This window comes from Anneissia japonica, unplaced genomic scaffold (assembly GCF_011630105.1).
Source record: "Anneissia japonica isolate Jap-2015-1 unplaced genomic scaffold, ASM1163010v1 scaffold1005_len2656397_cov198, whole genome shotgun sequence".
Lineage (NCBI taxonomy): Eukaryota > Metazoa > Echinodermata > Crinoidea > Comatulida > Comatulidae > Anneissia > Anneissia japonica.
The window spans coordinates 559,744-579,206 of NW_022683792.1; the positions used below are offsets into that span (position 1 = coordinate 559,744).

General features: G+C 34.9%; 2 protein-coding genes across 5 annotated transcripts in view; both read left to right on the forward strand.

The window, feature by feature from the left end:
• The window catches only part of LOC117101538 (kelch-like protein diablo), a 14,103-nt gene extending 1,811 nt beyond the window's left edge, over positions 1–12,292 (forward strand). For 2 of the 4 annotated variants that reach the window (XM_033241529.1, XM_033241510.1), the window contains exons 2-6: positions 4,559–5,502; positions 6,398–6,760; positions 7,591–7,706; positions 8,832–8,941; positions 10,574–12,292. In XM_033241529.1, the coding sequence (XP_033097420.1) occupies positions 4,569–5,502; positions 6,398–6,760; positions 7,591–7,706; positions 8,832–8,941; positions 10,574–10,811 (1,761 nt within the window). In that variant the 5' untranslated portion in view covers positions 4,559–4,568 and the 3' untranslated portion in view covers positions 10,812–12,292. Of the gene's footprint in view, positions 1–3,582; positions 3,636–4,279; positions 4,364–4,558; positions 5,503–6,397; positions 6,761–7,590; positions 7,707–8,831; positions 8,942–10,573 lie in introns of those variants that run through there. The other 2 variants (XM_033241538.1, XM_033241521.1) reach the window with 2 other exon arrangements.
• A 2,494-nt stretch (positions 12,293–14,786) lies between these two features.
• LOC117102744 (transmembrane protein 249-like) lies at positions 14,787–18,912 on the forward strand. Its single transcript, XM_033243155.1, has 6 exons — positions 14,787–14,799; positions 15,357–15,506; positions 15,884–15,987; positions 16,275–16,458; positions 17,151–17,236; positions 18,760–18,912. Exons 1-6 carry the CDS (start codon positions 14,787–14,789, stop codon positions 18,910–18,912), a joined length of 690 nt encoding a protein of 229 aa, XP_033099046.1.
• Positions 18,913–19,463: the final 551 nt, after the last annotated feature.

Here is a 19,463-nt window from a genome sequence, read left to right on the forward strand (position 1 = left end):
AGTAAGATAAACTACCCTCCCTAGGCTCTAGCTAGGGCCTACCTAGGCCTAGGCTAGTAGTACTACTTAGTACTAGACCCTAGCTTAGGCTTATAACTAGACCACTCGTAACTAGGTCTAGGTCTCCTATTTTTGTAAGCAGTGGTCTAAGGTAGGCGCCGGATTAGAACTTAGTAATAATAATAGGGCCTAGACTAAAGACTAAAGTTGGATTTTTTTCAAATTGTGAAGCAAGTAGGCCTAGGCCTAGGCCTATCTAGATTTTTTCTCCTGGACTGGGAAATTCCCAACTGTTGCTGGCTGGCTAGGCAGGCCTAGGCTTATAATTATAAGCTGAGGCTTTGGTCCATCTGTTCCCACACTGAAACATTTTTCACTTCTGGGGATAAATTTCCCACCCTTGGGGATAATTTCAGTCCCCTGGCCTGGGGAATTCCATAGCATATTTCTATAGCCTAGGCCTATATATAAATTATATACGCAGTGATTATTTTTACAATGAGTCGTGAAAATAGTTCCCAATGCTATTATTACGACGATCGCGTCCCTCGTCGCGGGGAAAATAAACAAGTCTTGAACTGAGCTAATTCTAGCCTAGGCCTATCTCTAGGACCAGAGAAAGGCCACACAAGCTTGGTAGATGCCAGCCTATGCAGCGGAAGCGCTAGGAGTGAACTACATGTACGCAGCTAGAATATTTTAGGCCTACACATTCATACCTTCATAACAGCTTCCTGGGGTGGGTGGCAGTATATATATAAAAAATGAATTTCAATTTTGTAAAACACAAAAATTAGTCCTAAACAGGAAAAATTATGTGAAAAATGTGAGCCTACGGCCTATTTATCCCCAAACGATATATAGGCCTATCGGCTAAGCCTTCAAAATTGTTTTCATGTTCAATTTTGTGATTCCCACTCAAAGGCCGGTATTCCTGATTTATTACCAATTATTTTTATTTGATAATATTTATTAATTGTTTAATAAGTTTATTAATAATTATTATTTTTCTCTTTTTACAGAAACAATGCAAATGCAAATCGATTGGTTTGAGACACGTATAATTGTCATTGTTGTGTTTCCCGATTATTTGACCATGTTTAAAATGCTTAATAAAATGAAGATTTATGAAATTAGCATGTCATTTGTTTTGCATATGATTGTTTGCTGCCTTTCCATATCATGTTTATAATATTAATAGTAGTATAAATAAAAATAAAATATACTGTGATTTGATGAAGTAGGGCGGCGTCAGGAATTCCCGACGAGAGGTCTAAGCTCCCCGATAAAATTTGTAGGAGAATTTTTTTTTTAAATTCAAAAATAACATTTTGTGTTAATTATGGGATTTTTTATCCTGTCAAAAGTACCAGCCCCCAGTCGGGGAAGAGCTGGCACCACCACTGCAACCCATACGATCGTAACAGTACGGTATACAATACCACGCACATCGTAGCACTGCACTACAGTTTTTAATCCCTACAATTTTACAGCTTAGTAAGGCATGCTTAAATTGTAATTTCGGCGCTCGAGATTTCAGTTTTTCCCCAAATGTTTTCATTTTTTCCCCAAATGTTTTTCCCCAAATGTCCCTAACGGGAGTCCTTTGCCCTGCTAGCGCCGCCCCTTTGATAAAGGGGATGGACTATTAAAGTTCCCCCAAGAGGTTCTTTTTAGGTAAAGCTCAAACAAGTTTTGTACTTCCTTTATCTTTTATTTCCATTTTGGGATACATAGGTAGGCTGATTACTTTTTAAAATACACCAATAAATATACACATGTTTATTAAAATCTAAATTCACTCTGATGAGGCCTATTACAGTACCTGTTCCTGTTGCTTGGACCATGTACTATAAAAATACTGTATCAGAAAGAATCGTTATGTTCCTACAAACAAATTTCCACGGTACACTTGAGGGTGAAGCAGATTGCATGCCAGCTTCAGGAAAGTGGGTGCACTTCCACAGGGTAGATGCTAAACATAGACGACTGGCTATTTTTAGGTGCAACGCATGTAATGGTAGTGAACATGTCGTATTGTGCGTTTACCTAATAATTATTAATTATTGTCAAAATATTGAATCCCAACACGATGGCATGTACTTCAATACCGTACTTGTGTATGTATTATACTTTCTTATTGCATATATTTTACAAAAATCAGATAGCCTATAAATGCATATTTGATTGAACAAATCAATTCAATATTGTAACAAACACATTGGCCTTTATTATGAAGCATTCATAAATTGAAAAGTTACTACTGTATAAAAAAAAAAATGTACTGTATACGTCTGATCGCACTTCACTTCTGGGACTGCAAGAAAAGAACATAGTTTTCAATACAGAACATACAATACTATTTATTTATTTCTTGTTTAACCTGGTTTAACAACATCCATTAAAACCAACTGTTATCCTTATGACCAGGATAGATACAGTACTGTTACGTACTAAAATAAAAAAATATGATCAGAACGTTAATGGTAATGGAAACGCAACAAACAAGAAAACAAACGTATGACAAATAATAACTATCACTGATCTAAAAAAAAAATCGACTTATATTTGCATTGTTTCAGTAAAAGAGAAAAATAACACCAATTAATAAACTGTAATATCAGTAATCAAATAAAAATAATTGGTAATAAATTTCCAGGAATACCCGCCATTAAGGGGATTCGCAATCACAAAATTAAACATCGAACAAACTTATAGGCTTTTTGGCCGTTAGGCCTATATATAGTTGGGGGAGGCCCTAGGCTAAACATTAATTAATTTTTCATGTTTAAAATTTGTGTTTTACAAAATTGAAAAATTCATGTTTTATTCTACCACCCTGGACCAGGGAGCATACAAGTATGAAGGCCTACAAGTAGTCCACGCTATTCCTAGCTGCGTACATGTAGTTCACTCCTAGCGCTTCCGCTGCATAGGCTGGCCAGTACCAAGCCTGTGTGGCCTTTCTCTTGTCCTAGAGATAGGCCTAGGCTAGAATTAGCGTCGCGGTTCGCTCAGTTCAAGACTTGTTTATTTTTTCCGCGACGAGGGACGCTATCGCGCATGCGCTAGCGATCGTCGTAAGAATAGCATTGGGAACTATTTTCACGACTCGTAAAAATAATCACTGCGAATTATATACTAGGTATTAAAACATATATGTAAATGTAATTCAACATATTTTGAAACATGGTAATTTAACTAATTATAGTAATGCAAAAATGCAATTTAAAATGCAAATTAGCTAATTGTACATAACTAATTTGCCAACACAGAAAGGATGAATTTTTATATTTTTGTACATTGTATTTTAAACGTAATTTTAAACAATACAGTACCAGCAACATTCAACGAATGGATTAAACATAAATTGAATAAAAAATATTCTCATTTAATATGCTTTGAAGCATTTTTTCTGAACAATTCTTATCATAAAATTTTAGAGGAATTTCTAATTCTCTCCAAACCATATTTTAAATGAGAAAGTCTTCTTTATAAATATTTTATTGATTTTCACTTGCTGGTACTGTTTACAATGTGGGCTTATAGTACAAAATTCAAGTTTTCTGTGTGTTGGTCTACTAGGCTTGTCATCAATTTTTGGATACTATCATGTCTAGGCTACTGTTTGTGAGGTATGTAATAAGTAGTAAGCACCAATTTATTTCCAATTGTGATACACCCCAGGGTCCAAAAATATGCTATAAATATTGAATTTACAACAGCCTGAAGTAGGCCTAATATTAATAATTTCTATTATATTTAAAACGCATATTGTACAGTGCCTACATCTGTTTGTTGAAACAAAATTATATATTTTTTAAAAGCTGTTAAATTTTACAAAATTAAGTATACTTCAAGGAGTAGTGGGAAATAGTGCTGTCTTAATGGGTTAACTATCCGCCTCTTCTCTGGCACAATTCCTAACTTGTAGAGGCTAATTAGCCTACCCAAAATTGTCTACCATGCTCAAAATTTTCAGTTTTATTGAACATAAGGCGAGACTTTTTTATACCTTGTTTAGAGAATCCGCCGACCACCAATAATGGTGATTTTGAATAAAAATACAATTTTATTTTTGGCCAGTTACGAAAAAATAAAAATTTCGTAAAAATGTTAAATTTTGTATTTATTTTTATTACGCCCTCCACTCTCCTGAAATCTCAAAAAAATAAGATATTTCTTCGTGAATTATGTTTAAAGCATTTATCAATCTCATTAATACACTGTTTAATTCCTTAATAAAGTTTTATTTTCTCTTCCGCCTAGATCATAGATGGTTTTGGCAACATCATTTAGCTAAATGAGAAAACAAATTTTTATTTTTTTTCTGCACTTCACTGACAATCTTTCACGAAACAAGGTAAAGCCTTGTAGATTCTTCAAGCCCCTTAATTTCAAACATTGAAATGTTCATAGAATCAAATGCTTTTTCATCTTCCAATGAAATGAAACACATTCATTGAATCAAATACTAAAATTTTCAATACAATTTTTTATTTGTATTTTAAACTTTTTCAAATATTTTTTGAAAATGAATCTTTTGATTTCATTACAGATAATTGAAAATGACAGCTGCTGATTGTGGGACCACAAGTAATGGTATATTCCTTAAGAAACGTCTTTCAAATAATAACCATCAAACTTCAATTGATTTACCCGATTTATTTACAAAGCATGCTGTTGACTTACTTTTAACCATCAGTACTCTACGCACTCATGAAGACCTTTGCGATGTCACGCTTATTGTTTGTGGCAAAAACATCCATGCTCATAGATTAATACTGGCAGCTTCTTCGCCATACTTCAATGCAATGTTCACCAGTAGGTTAAGAGAATGCAGGGAGAAGGTGATAGAGTTAAAAGATTTGGATTCGGATGCTGTCGATGCTATAGTTAATTTCATGTACACAACTAAAATTGAGCTAAATGAGTCTAATGTACAGAATATACTAATAGGTGCCAGCCTCTTTCAGATGGAGAACCTTCTGGAAATTGGCTGCGCCTTCATGATGGATCGACTTCATCCGTCCAACTGCCTTGGCATCAAAAGCTTCGCTCAGCGGCATGGTTGTAGCAATTTAGAAGCTGCTGCGAAGAAGTACACAAAGCAGCACTTCACAAAAGTTGCTGAAAATGAGGAGTTTCTGCATCTGAGTGTCAGTGAACTGATAGAGATCATTGAGGCAGATGACATCAATGTCCAGAAGGAATCCGAGGTCTATCAACCAGTAGTGGCATGGTTCCAAATGGACACCTCTCGTGTACAGTACGCTGCTAAGGTCTTTGAACACATCCGCTTTCCATTAATGTCTTGGAAGTTTCTGATGAATAATGTTGTCAAAGATAACATTGTCACCGTTGTTCCTGATTGCCAGAACTTTTACGATGAAGCTCGACGTTACCATGGTAGTCAGTTTTACCCTGGTCTACATTGGGAAGTGAGCATAAGAACAGTCCCAAGGACATCTTACAACAATTCACGGAACATCTATGTTATTGGTTAGTAAGATATTATTCACTTTTCATTGATAATCTATGAAATCAAGAAGTACTGTACAGTATGATAAATAATGTCCAGTACCTGTAACTGTAAATAATGATAGAAAATAATGAAAAAGGTTATTGTTTAATTAATAAAAACGCTACAAACAAATAATGAAATTAATAATAATATTGAAGTATTATATTATTAATAAGAATGGAATGCTAATATGTCACTTGTTGTAATGTGAATGCCTTGGTGCTGAACTGCTGTATAGTATACAGCATTTGCTTTTTGTTTTTATTAAATTATGTATGGTTTATTTAAAGCCAATTGGGGGGGTTTCAGCTGTGAGATAAATCTTGTTAAGTCATCATCATGGAACACGTTCGTAAAGGAATGACCTTTGGAAAAGACAATATCAAGCCAATTTTCATGAAACTTTAAAGCACTGTCATGTAATAAGCTGCTACAATCACTTCCTTTAATATTTCCTATGATTTTGTGTCAGTCAAACATTTGCTGCATCACCTTTGCAGATATCTTTTAATGATAATATTATGTACAGTAAACTTGATTTCAATGACAAACTTACCAATTAAAAACTCTCTATTTGAAGTTACTGTACAAATTTGACTTGCAGAAAATGAAGTAACAAAATAAAAACATTGCAGTCAGTGCAGGCAATTTCAGCTATTTTCTCATAAGATGTAATCTAGTTATATTGTTTTCTTACTAAAATGTTTATTGAAATGTCCCCTTGGATAATTGTCGCAAAGTTTATCCCCACTAAAGTTTAAAAAACAATCATAACTCTTTGAATTGCAAACTTGCTCAATTACGAACCCTATTTGAACAGTGGTAAATAATTGAGATTTTGCTGTAATAACAATAATTTTTTATACTTTTCAGGTGGTGAACTTAACCGAGATAGAAGCACAACTAACAATATGGAACTGTACACCCCTTCCCTTGATTGTTGGTGTACTTTGACGCCGATGAAAATATCTCGGCGGGGTTTCGGTGCCGTCACCGTAGATGACATCATATACTGTGTAGGTGGATCCAATTCCTCAGTCCTCAATGTGAATGAGTGCTTTGATCCACAGACTAAAACCTGGCGGACAGTGGCACCGATGCAAGCATGTCGTAGCAGCGTCGCTGTGACAGCATTAATGGGTCGTGTGTATGCCTGTGGCGGTTATGATGGATACTCAAGTTTAAGTACAGCTGAGAAATATGATCCAACATCCAATGAGTGGACCAATATAGCAGGTACTCTACCGTAATTATCATATTAATTAAGAACTAAACTACAGACCCATTTGTAATCATGATCTATTTGAACACGTACTTTAAACCAATTCTTTGAGTATAAACTTACCTCGTGTAACCTGATGTCTGAAGACTGGTGTTGAGTTGAACATTACTAGGATACACTCCCCTGCTCAGCATTTCTTAGCATGCGAAGATGGTGAAGTATTCAAATTGTATTTTTAGCCTTCCAGTTGGGACAGTAGCAAAGACATTTCATTCATTCAAATTCACTTAACAACATGTTAAGACCAGGCTTTTGAAAAAGAAGTATAGTACTCCATTAAAATTATAATGTAGTATCAATATAATATAGAGGTTCTTGAGGTTTTTTATTGGTTATTCTTGTAAATCTTGTCCTGGTTTTTATTTTATTTTATGAATTTTTTGAAATTTTAGTTATTTATTTTTTTATAATTTATTTTTTTTATTTTATTTATTAATTTTTTTTTTTTTTTTTGTACAATGTATGATTTCTTTTGATTATATCAATTTTAATTTTGTTGGTTTTAATGATGCAATCTCTATTGATTCATCAAAATATGCTGTACTTTATTCCAGAAATGAATGGACCTCGAAGTATGGCTTGTGCCGTTGGATTTGCTGGTTCAATTGGTTATTCTTGTAAATCTTGTCTTTTTTTATAATTTATTTTTTTAATTTTATTTATTTTTTTATTTTTTTTATTTTGTACAATGTATGATTTCTTTTGATTATATCAATTTTAATTTTGTTGGTTTTAATGATGCAATCTCTATTGATTCATCAAAATATGCTGTACTTTATTCCAGAAATGAATGGACCTCGAAGTATGGCTTGTGCCGTTGGATTTGCTGGTTCAATTTATGTGATTGGTGGTTATGATGGTGTCACAGATTTAAACACTGTTGAGCGATACACCCCAATGGTAAAATAATAGTTTTGTATGGAATCATAATGCCTCATGCGTTCATAATGTATTCACAATTTTATCGGGTCTATTTTGAAACAGCACCACCAACATCTTGCATTTTTTCACTGAGGCAACCTAGCCTGAGCAAATTTCGTTTTTCCAGACACATATCTTCTTTTGACAGGTTTTATGCACCCCTTTGTTTTTTTTGACATTTTGTTTTCAAGGACTAGCCTAGGAATAGACTAACTCATTATAACAAGAAGGTCATGTACCAGTCACAGCGCAAATAAACACTGGTAACTAAGTAAAGCGAAGTGCCTAGGCCTCTGAAAGTCCCCAGTGGTACAGGTAGTTGACAGGTTGTCTCAAATTTTTATTTATACGTTTTGCTTTTTTAATATTGTTATTAATTAATATTTTTGTTATTATTTATCAATTACTAAGTTACCATAAATTTACACCGAAGTGTTTGCTCAGGGGTTTGACAAAATTGTGACTTTTTATTTGCTCCTAAAATAAAATGTTTAGGGAACTCAATCTCCAAGAAATTCACAAATCCCGTAAATTTCCTCATTCCTTTGGTAATGCAACACCTTTTGAATACTATGCTAGCACCCCAAATTCATGTAATTACATTCCCCTTTGAGTACCCAGCCCTTGTGAGCATTCTAACCCTCTAAGTGCACTCCAACACCTTTTGAGCAGCTTATTTCTTGAAAGCTCCATAACCACCTGTGAGTACCCCAATCACTTGTGCACACCTCAACCCCTTGCAATAGATCAGTCGGCTAAACTGGTGGTAGCCTCTCTGTGTGCGCTGAACTGTGGAGATCTGCTGGTCCCCGGTTCAATTCCCATGGCTGCTCTCCTTGTATTTCAGCTGGAGGGCTGAATGCAAGTTACGATAGCACACCGTCTTTTGGATGAGACGTTTAAGCCATTGGTCCTATATGCAATATGGCGCATGTGCACGTTAAAAAACGCAGTACACTCGTTGGAAAATAGTAGGGGATTGTCTCCCGGTGTACTGCACAATCACCACCAGAAGGACCCTACTGGATATAGCTGTGAATTTTGTCTGTGTACTTTTGTTTAATACGTTGTGTCAGTATTAAGTATTAAATTATTTTCTTCCAGCAAAATACATGGACAGCATTAGCACCAATGTCACGTAGTCGCTCAATGCTTGCTGCTGTTGTCTACAACCATAAGATTTATGTAGCTGGTGGCTGTGATCATAGTCAGTGGTAAGTGGTGACATACTTCAACATTATTTTTCTTCACAGAACTCAATTAGAGAACCATCTCAGATTTAAACAGAATACGCAGTACTGTATATTGTTGAATAGTGCCACTGGATTGCCGATCTAGTCTCCAATCAGGGTATTTTAGGTGTGTTGGGACTTGACAACCTACAGTAAATAAGCGTATGAAAACATTTATTCATCTTTGTGTCACATAATCAGCAAGAGCATTACAACACGATGTAGCAATTATTTATAAGGTTCTTTCATTGACATAACCAACCAATCTAATTTCATTTCTTTTTTTTTTTTAAATGTTGTTGATCGGATAATGAGTTAAATATATTGTGAAATGGATAGGAATATTAACCAGAACCATTAAATTAATTATTTTTTCATTAATCTCGACTGATTGCTTTGTCTTATGCCTTTTAAGTGCAATAGATTAGCCTAGTTTTTTTAATGTTCCATAGTGCATCCACCTACATTTGTAATGTTAGTTTATTTCATCAGTTATATATTCATCAGATCTTAATTGTTAAGTGTTCTACATAACTACATGAAATGTATTACCTTCATCATTTTCTAAAATCTGATTATATTTTTACTCTTTGGCGTTGCTTTGGAGAGTATTAGATTTAATTTCATTTCATTTATGTCTTCCTAATGGTACAAAGCAAAAAAAATAAGCACAAGAAAGAGGATGCGGTAGATGAACAAGAGTGAGAGAGAGGATTCCAGAAAGTGAACTAAATCAATATCTAATATGTTCTCCAAAAACTCTGTGTCCAAAAATACAGTTCACAAAAAAAAAACAATAAAAAGTTAACATTAATATAAATTTACTTTAAAATAATAATACGTAAAACATTTATCATGTAAAATATGGAATTTAAATACACTATGAAAATTCATCTAAAAACAGTATAAAATAATATGTGGAAGTCTCACCTTACCCACCAGTGTTGGCAAAAGTGGGGAGGAGTAGATATTAAATTATGTTGCAGGAGATCTTACTTTAAAACTTTTTGTAGTTTTATTTTTTGTTTAGTGTTCAAATTCTGTATAAAAAATAAGGATAACAAAAATTGCAAGCCCAATTAAAGTTGCTTAGATAAATAGTTCTCTGTTTAAATGACATTAAACCCTTGTTTTATGTGGTATGAGCAAAGAGTGCATCTCACACTGTATTGTTGTACTTCTCTGGTAAATTTAACTTCAACATAATTACTAGTGATTTTTACCAGGGGTGGGGGCTAAAATCTCATCATCTGGATCGAAATTTGAAGAGACCGATGAGATGCACGTTGAGTCTCTTTTGAGGTACTAAGATTCCTCTGGCCTGACCAATAACACTCTGTTTCCTACTTGCCTGTAGAAATGGCACTCAGACTTTCTTGCAATTTATTTTTCTAAATGTTGGCCCTAATGAAATTTACATCAATTCTAAATATAGGTACGCTACATTTTCATTAAATTATGCTTAGCATTAATGCTACATGCTACGACGGTCTAAGTTATGCCAAAAGCATGCTACGAATGGCCACTATGGAAATAAAGGAGGCCAAGGGTGTACTATATAATATGCAGAATATATACGCCAACGTAACAATCTTCTTCTTTGCCCTGTTATAGTCTCGACAGCGTGGAAGTTTATAATCCTAGCACAAACCTCTGGCATGCTATGACTCCATTGGCAACTCCTCGAAGCGGGCTAGGACTCGCAGTGGTGAGGCAGCATATATACGCCATTGGGGGCTATGACGGATCAAACAACCTGAACAGTGTAGAGAAGTATGATGAAGAGAAAAACGAATGGACCAAAGTGAAAAGCATGGAGATAGCACGCAGACGATTTGCATGTTGTTCTTGAGAAATATTGCATAACTTTTAGTATTATGATTTTTTATCGTCTATGTAATCAGAATTAAAATTATGGTACTGAGATATAGCCCACAGTCAACCATTACTGTATAGTGTCTCCACACTATCAAGTGTTCAGTGACAAATATCCGATTTGCATATACCGTAAAACTTTGAAAGAAGACATATCTGATTATATTAGATATGTCAGTATCAATGTTATTTTATTGTACTAGCAGAATGTTTAAAATTTAAAAATATTGAACAGAATTTTGAAGTCGATAGTTGAAAAATGTTGTCTGGTAGCAATGCCAAAATTTACAGCAGCATTCATTTTGAAAAGAAGCCCCCTCTTTAGTTTTCAAAAAGTAATCGCAAAAATAGAAGCCCATCTTGAAAAGAAGCCTATCCAAGTGTGCTAAAAAGCCCAGGGCTTCTATTTAAGGTTTTACAGTAACATTATGTATTTGTACATCAAGCTTGATGCTGTTCACAGAGCTTTTTGTCATTTAGTGTTTGTCACAATTAGGAACATGGAGCTGAGATAATGGCTTTGTGACCTTTGATGAATGTGTAATTCGTCGCTCACATCACGAACTAACACAATCAAAGTAGATTGTGTTAGTTCGTGAAATCACAGTAGCGCGTCAAAACGAGCGCGTATTGGTTGTCAACCAATTTTGTATTCTTTACCACACAAAAAGTCCTTAACGACAATAGCGCGTATTTTGACGCGCTTTTTTAATTTCACGAACTAACACAATTGAATTTAATTGTGTTAGTTCGTGATGTGAGCGACGAATTGTTGATCATAAGTATTGATCAAAAATATCTTGCCCCTAAACTAAAGAGTATATTATTTTATATATTGTGCATCCAGAATATAGAACAGTGTGCACCAAGTGTAATTAAGTTAGCATAGGTCTATTATTTTTACCACAATACATACAGTAGTCTAACCCTGTTTTTTTCACAAGGTATATATGCCTATCCCTCTCTTCACAAGACAAAGGATTAATTTTCTTCCCATTAACTTAACCCTATCCTCTCACTGCGGGATATTTTTTATATATAAGGTGCTTTAATATTACAAAAGTTTAAGGCTGTACTGAAACCTAAGCATGCTTGTATTACATCATTTTTAGATACATGCACATTGGTGCAACAGAACCTATTCACGAATTATGCTTTATTTACAGTAGGTACTTTAATCATAACTTTGGATCTCGATTATAAGAGTCTTACCATAAATTTGGCTATTGTAAATCTTCAGCATTATAATATCCTCATTTTTTTACGATTTACATTTATACAAGAGATGAAACATACAGTATATTAAACTCAGATTAATGCCTTGATTTTGTAATAGCATTGAATCTAACCATATTAACCGTCAAATATCATTACTCTCATGAAAAATGTGATAATCAACTTCTACCTAATCAAATTACCATATATTCCAAGAATTGCATTTTAGTGTCAAGGAAGGTTTTATTTTATTTATTATAATTATTATATATGATTATTATTTATTGAATGATGTTGCAATATTATGATATTAATTGCATTTTTTTTATGTTAGATCGGAGCACAGTGTCTACTGAAACTACTGAAATTTATTTTGAAAAGCTGTTGAAAATTCAAAATTTCCAGGCCCGTGACCATTCAGCTGAACCCCATTTTCAAAGTTACCTCCTCTGGTATATCAAACAACCCCTTCAAACTATCAAAGTGATAATGAGATTTTACTAATTCCACCACCCTGACCCTTGGTGTCTTGACAAGGTGATATTATGTCTGTCTCTTACTAAAAACGGGTCACCAAGAGTTTAAAAACATAAGGATAAAACTTAAAAATTCTTATTGGTTTTCAACAAAAATGAATCCAGAAAACGTTTTGTTGTATATATTAGAAAATATTTACGGACTGCATATATATTGAATTCATTTATTTTCGTTCTCATTGTAAAGAACTGTTATATTCACAAAACGAATATTTTGTCTTGTATTCTGAATGTTACATCGTCGATATTTGTCGTCCTGATAAAAGTACTTTCTACAAGAGAAACATTGTTGTTTGTTACCAAATGATCATCATGTATGTTATTATGATTCCTTCTGTTTATCGTTAGAATAGCTATAACTGTATGAATAATGAAGGTATATTAAATTGTGCTAATATAATTAAAATCAAAAATGTATTCTACATTTTCGTAATCAGGGCTGCAATTAAAATGGTGACATTTTTAAAAATAAATGATGATTATTTTCATTTGAATCTCTGGCATGGTTTGAACCACTGGGTGGGCCCGGCGGCGACGAAATTTTTTTCCCTCGTCATTTAAGGCAGAAGTCAATAGAGGGCGCGCTATACTCATGAATATTCAACTAGAAAGTTGCAGTCCTTTCCTAATAACTTATTCCATTCCTGAGATCTATTTTCGCCATAGAGAATATCTATAGCGTACGCGAGCACATTGCAAGAGGAGCGAGAAATCGAAGCCTGTGGGGCAGTGGCCGCCAGGATCACCAGTTGGTGCCCTGTGGGGCGAAGACCCTCGCAAAATTTGAGTGAAAAGTTTTTTTTTTCCTTTTTATTTTAGGAAGATTTTGGGTCAATCCGAACTGTACCAACATCATACCGTAAAACCTCGAATAGAAGCCCAATGGTCGAGAAGTCCCTCTCAAAAAGAAGCCATTGAGCTTCAATTCAAGATAGTATGGGCTTCATTTCGACTGACGTTAACTTTTATGATAGCGTTAAGCCGGGCACTCACTCACTGCGTCGTACGACCGTCGCACGACGAATCTAACTCCGCTCTCTGTGAGCAATAGACGACGCAACGTCGGTGGCAGTCTGAACGGATCTGTTAAAAACGATCCGTTGCGCGCGCGTCGTCGCGTTGCGTTCCTTATAGAATCGCCTCCTCACCAACGACCGTCGTGCGCAGTGTGAGTGCCCGGCTTTACGGTATTACGTTAATCACGATATTTTGTATATTTTTTTACAGTACAATCAAACGTAGAATTTGAAATTGCTAAAAACTTTAGGCATGACGAGTTGCTTCACTTCTCCGAGATTCTTTTTGGTCCCGTGAGATCAATTCTAAAATAATTTGGCCCTCCAACCAAAGAATCACGGCTATTAAAATTGGTTTGGCGCAGGTGAAGAATAAATGCGTGAATGCAAGTCTAGCGCCTTCACAGTGCTTAACCCTTCTATCCGTTAAGGGTCGAGCTCATATTAACCATTGCTCTACTGATAATCTTTGACAGTTTAATTAATCAATGGATGAATCATTGATCAATGTTTGGTTTATAGAGCAGCACGTGATCCTAAGTAATTTACTCAAATAGGATTTAAAAAACAGTGTTTAGTAGAGCTTAAGGTACTCCGCTTAAATTATACTTGCCGAAAAGCTTTTTATTGCGTTATATTAATAGAGCACTCGCATAGCAAAAATGAGGCGGAAATTGAACCAGACGTACACGGCGCCCTTCTCTTTTTATAATGCAAGTTTTCTATACTTGGTCCAGAGGTACAGGGCGCCCTTCTCTTGCTAGAACCAGAACTAGAGATTCCATATAGGAACTCTAGCTAGAACCTGACGCACGCATTAATGGAGGAAAACTTTATCACTAATCAGAGTCCGGTCATACGAATCTGCGCCTTCGTGTCTGCCATTTTATTGTTTTGATTTATTTATACCTACTTGTTTGTATCTTATGAATAATGGCAACGATTTCAACCTCCGCAAAATTCACAGATATGTAACGGTGGCAGAAGTTTTTTAGATCCAGCCGTACGCGGCGCCCTGTTGTTTGTATTCCCACAATGCATTTCGGTGGAACAGATTTTTTTCTGTGTAGAACTCTTGTGTTTCTAGTATCTTTGATGGTACCATGGAGGTATTATTGAGATAATACCTCCATGGGTATACTATTCTGTCTTTATCCTGTGCTCTGGTATCAAAGCCTGAATAAAATGCAAAACCAAAGTAAGACCCCTGTCCAGACTATCAAATTATATTTGATAAAAACATGTGACATGCCTAAATATGATCATGATGACATCACATCATGACCATATATAGGCACATACATGACTATATATGGGCATAAAATCATTTTTTTGTCTAAGACAATAATGATAATCTGGACAGAGCCTAATACATTATAACCGAGAAAGTATATTTTTACTAATTTCGAAGATGATGAATGAATTCAAACTATACTTTTGATATAGGCCTATAACTCATTAGTGGACCTATCTCGAGGTTTGGAGGAGTAGCTAGGTAGGTCGTTGCGTGTCGACACGTCACACGGAATGTTCATGCGTTAGGGTGGGTGTGAACGCTAGAATTATTTTTACGCACGCGCGTAATGAAAATTGTTCGTTCGAAACTTAAAATGCAATTTACCAAATTTACACACGAGGACAAAAATTAAGAAAACAAACTGAACGTGGGACATTTATCATGTGCTTCAATCAAAGACACTAGGCCTAGAATCTTTGCTTCAATATAATAAAAATAGACTTAGGCTACTTGAACAGCGCTGTCTTTTAACATCATCAATCTCATAAATATGGTTGTAGGAATATTTGGGAGCTGGGATGTAAGTATTTTTGCGAAACCGGAGGAAACATTCCAGTTGAAGTTAGAGAAGAATGCTGTTTATCCGTTTGATGAAATCGATGAAGATCGTGAGTTAATTTTTAGGCTAGCCTACATTTATGAAAAGATAGAAGACACATACTGTAAAACCTTCACTCTCCTTTAATAAAAACGCTTTCATTTCCCATATAATATTCATAATGTTATACCTGTCCTTTTCTAAATTTGTTTTTCTTTTTTCTATGCCTAGCCTAGGTAGGCTATATTTACCTTCGTAAAATCGTAATTACAATTTTCATTTAGGAATCAATTTTCTTTGCCTTCTTTTCATTAATCAAAACTTTTGCTATTTTGATATGCGGTATATGAGATTAAATTTATTTGAGTACAAATAAAATCTAGGCCTAGGCTAGGCAATATTATTATTTTCTGAACGTTTTAATTTATATCAATTATCATATCACAGGATACGAGGTTGCATTCCGTTCGCCTTGGCTCGGAATCTCTGCAGGTATTCTGACTGGACTCACACTCAGCATGGTTATATTCTACGCTTCGACAAAACCTGATGTAAATCACTTTTCCTTTCGCCATTATAGCCTAAGTCAATGAACAAGCCTGGCATATATAATCATGTTATAAATAATGCTAACTCTCTAGCATTCGCACTAGGCCTGGATACTTAAGTTACACAAGTGTAATCGATAGATTTCAGAACAGATTTTTGAGTAGGCTTGTAGGCTACCGTTCCGATCAGTAACCTATAATATAAAATGTACGTTTATTATTATAAATTGTTTCAGTGCAACTAACTATATTTTTCTTCTGTTTTTTTTTTCTCTCATTCTATACTTCAGCAATATATATCGTTTTTCTTCATCGCAATCGCCGTCATGCTTTACACCGCGTATATGTACAAGGATATGCGCAGACTCACATTAGATATTGCAAATTCTCGATATGAATTTCGAATCAAAGATCGTCTGATATATCGAGGTCATGTTCATAATATCTATATTCGCCTTGTCGGCCAAAACAGTGGTAAGTAGGCCTAGGTCTATATAGGCCTATAATGCAGTAGAAACTTTTCGGAGGCTTACATTAAAACCAGCCTGTTAAAACCGTCATTTTACTAATTCCCTTGTGCACTACACCTTCACCACGTACATACAGAATATGAATACTAAAATCGATGATGAAATTTTTCATAGGAACAAATGGTTACAAAATGTAGGTCAGGCCTTCTTTTATTTGCTTTTAGATTTTGAGAATATTTCTCTGTATTTCGGTTTTTTTTTTCCTTTTTGTAGGCCTTATATTCAGTCTTCAAGAATCCACTGTAAAACGTTTACTTTTTTGGCCCCGTGTATGCTGCTAAATTTAACCCTGTTTTTTAAATAACCGTTTAAATATCCGCGGTTAATATGTCCAGTAAAAACGAACAACCTAACCTAATTATATATAATCATCACACAATGTCGTCTGTCTGCCACTCCATGAATAGGCCTATTATACCTCAGCCGCCGTGCCAGTTTATTTATCTAGTATATTCATTTATGAATAATATTTTACCAGAATTCGCGATCATTTGAATTGGGGAAATCACCATTAGCCTATAAATATCTGGCTGTATGATCATTGATGATGTGTCAGTCTGTCTCTTTTTTCGTCGTCAGAATATTTCTTGTTAATGAATGAATTAATTCTAACGTTTCATACCTATCATTTATTAGGTGCCGGTGACGTATATTACAAAGTTGTACTGAATGGCTACCACTCAGAAGAGCTACCATTAACATCGTCAACAGTACGCAAGGAGGTGAGGTCGCTTGACTAACAGTGTAGATCACTATAGCCTAGGCATTGGAGTATTTAAAGGGCATGGTAGATGCATGCCCCAGAATAAGTTCCATTGCCCCCAACCCCCGCCTTTCTTCCTTAATTATATAAATTTAAAGCATTTATCAGTTGCATTATTACACTGTTTACGTTCACCATTAAAATTTTATTTTCTCATTCGCCTAGATGCGTTCGGAAAAATATTTAAGCTAAATAAGAAAAAAAAATTTTTTTCGCCCTTTTCTGACAATCTTTGAAAGTTGTTCGCTAAACAATATTAAAATTATTGTTCTTCTTAATTTCAATTCTTTGTACAGTCTGTATAAATACGAATGACAATGACAATAAAAATGATGTTTAATAATCTTAAATGATTTGCTGTTTCTATTGCATACTATATAATTATTATAACTTTATTTTGGAAACGACGCTTTTAAAACAGCGGACACGCTCTTGCAGTGTGTTTATAAAAGTAACATACTGTACAGCCATAATACAATATTAAAATAGAGGCGAGACTTTTAATACAATAAAATGTACGTTACATAATCACAAGTTGAATATATCACAGATCCTGTATATCATTTAACACTTACAATTTATAACATTTACAGCAAAGCACAGTTTATATATTGCGGCCAACTGACCTACTATTTTAATATTTATAAATAATAATAATTAAATTAATAACATAAGATTTGTATAGGGCTAGCTCATATTCAAATTTAAAGAGCAACAATCTATGTACGCTAGACGGATTTAAGTTACATTTTTATACGTATTTAATTAATTTTTGCTGGTCGTCACATATCATTTATTTGCAAAAATAATAGGAGCTACTTAAGGATTGCCTAATTAAAGAATGCTTGCCATCGAGGGGCTCTCTTGGTCTATCGGCGAGGATTAAAGAACTGCTTAAATATAGTAAATTATTACAGTATTATTTTATAATATGAAATAAAAGATTAAATGAAATTAAACTATACAGGAGGCCGCTAACTGTATTATACAATATTATACACAGCTCTATGCGTTAGACACAGAACGCGCATCGCGTATGACACAAAATGGCTTCTAAATTCTCAATGTCGCAACTCTTTCTATCTATGGCTCTGCCCCAGAATAAGTTCCATTGCCCCCAACCCCCGCCCTTCCTGAAAAAATTCAGTCACATGCTGTAAATTTTTTACTTCACCCTTCAAGCTTCCCTAATTTCCCACCTCTCCACACCCCCCAGCAGCCCTTCGCCCACGCGTACGTCATTTAATACACCGATTTTTTTTGTATTATTATTATTTTTATTCACACATAAAACAGCGAGTTGTTCTCCACATTTTGTTACATACAATGTTTAGGGACCCCTTGGATCGAAAACACGAGCTTTCAACAATTCAGTCCGTTGGTCTATCCAAGGAGGAATGAAGAGACATAGATGAATATTCATTTTTATAGATGCATGTAATACTATTAATTATTTGTTTTCTGTGTTTTCAACCTTTACAGAAACTGGAGAAGCTGGGTAAGAAGCTAGCAGCGAGACTGAATTTGAATTACTTTGATTGGTTAGATAGGTCAACGAAACACGTCATCAGACATCGGTGTCCCTACGAGTCTCCCACTTCTCCCATTCAATGCTCAGGTTACGAACTTAATTAGGAAACCTTCAAAAAATAAAATTTAAATTTACTTAGAAGACTTTTTTTTATGAATTTAGAAGCAAAATAATTATAATTAAGAAAGCCACAAGAACTTGTGCGTGTATTTTTGTGTAAACGTATGTGTCTAGTATCATCAATTATTGATATTGTTATTATTATTATTATCATCATCGTCATCATCATCTTTACTTCATCATCAAAGCAGAGATAGGGCTGGGAACCAAGGTTATAGAGATCTCCGCAACACATTTGTGACCACCAGCAGTTTAGTCGATTGATGCTCTAATAGACATGAAATATTACATAGGCCTTCCATTATGAATGTGATAGCAGATTTGCAGATCATGGACGGTTGCATATTTTAGTCGGGCACTCACTACGTCATACGACGTACGGCCGTCTGCCGACTAATCCAACTCCGCTCCCTGTGAGCGATAGACGAAATGACGTCTTCTGTTGATTGTTTGTGGCAGAGTCTGAACGAATCGTCATTAAAAATTATCTGTTGCGCGCGCGTCGTGGCGTTGCGTTCTCCACATATTCGTGCCG

Excerpts from the sequence above, each read along its gene's own strand:
- LOC117102744 (XM_033243155.1), top strand. Across the intron at positions 15,507-15,883 it reads TGATGAAATCGATGAAGATC|GATACGAGGTTGCATTCCGT; the intron begins GTGAGTTAATTT and ends ATCATATCACAG. Across the intron at positions 17,237-18,759 it reads CGTCAACAGTACGCAAGGAG|AAACTGGAGAAGCTGGGTAA; the intron begins GTGAGGTCGCTT and ends CAACCTTTACAG.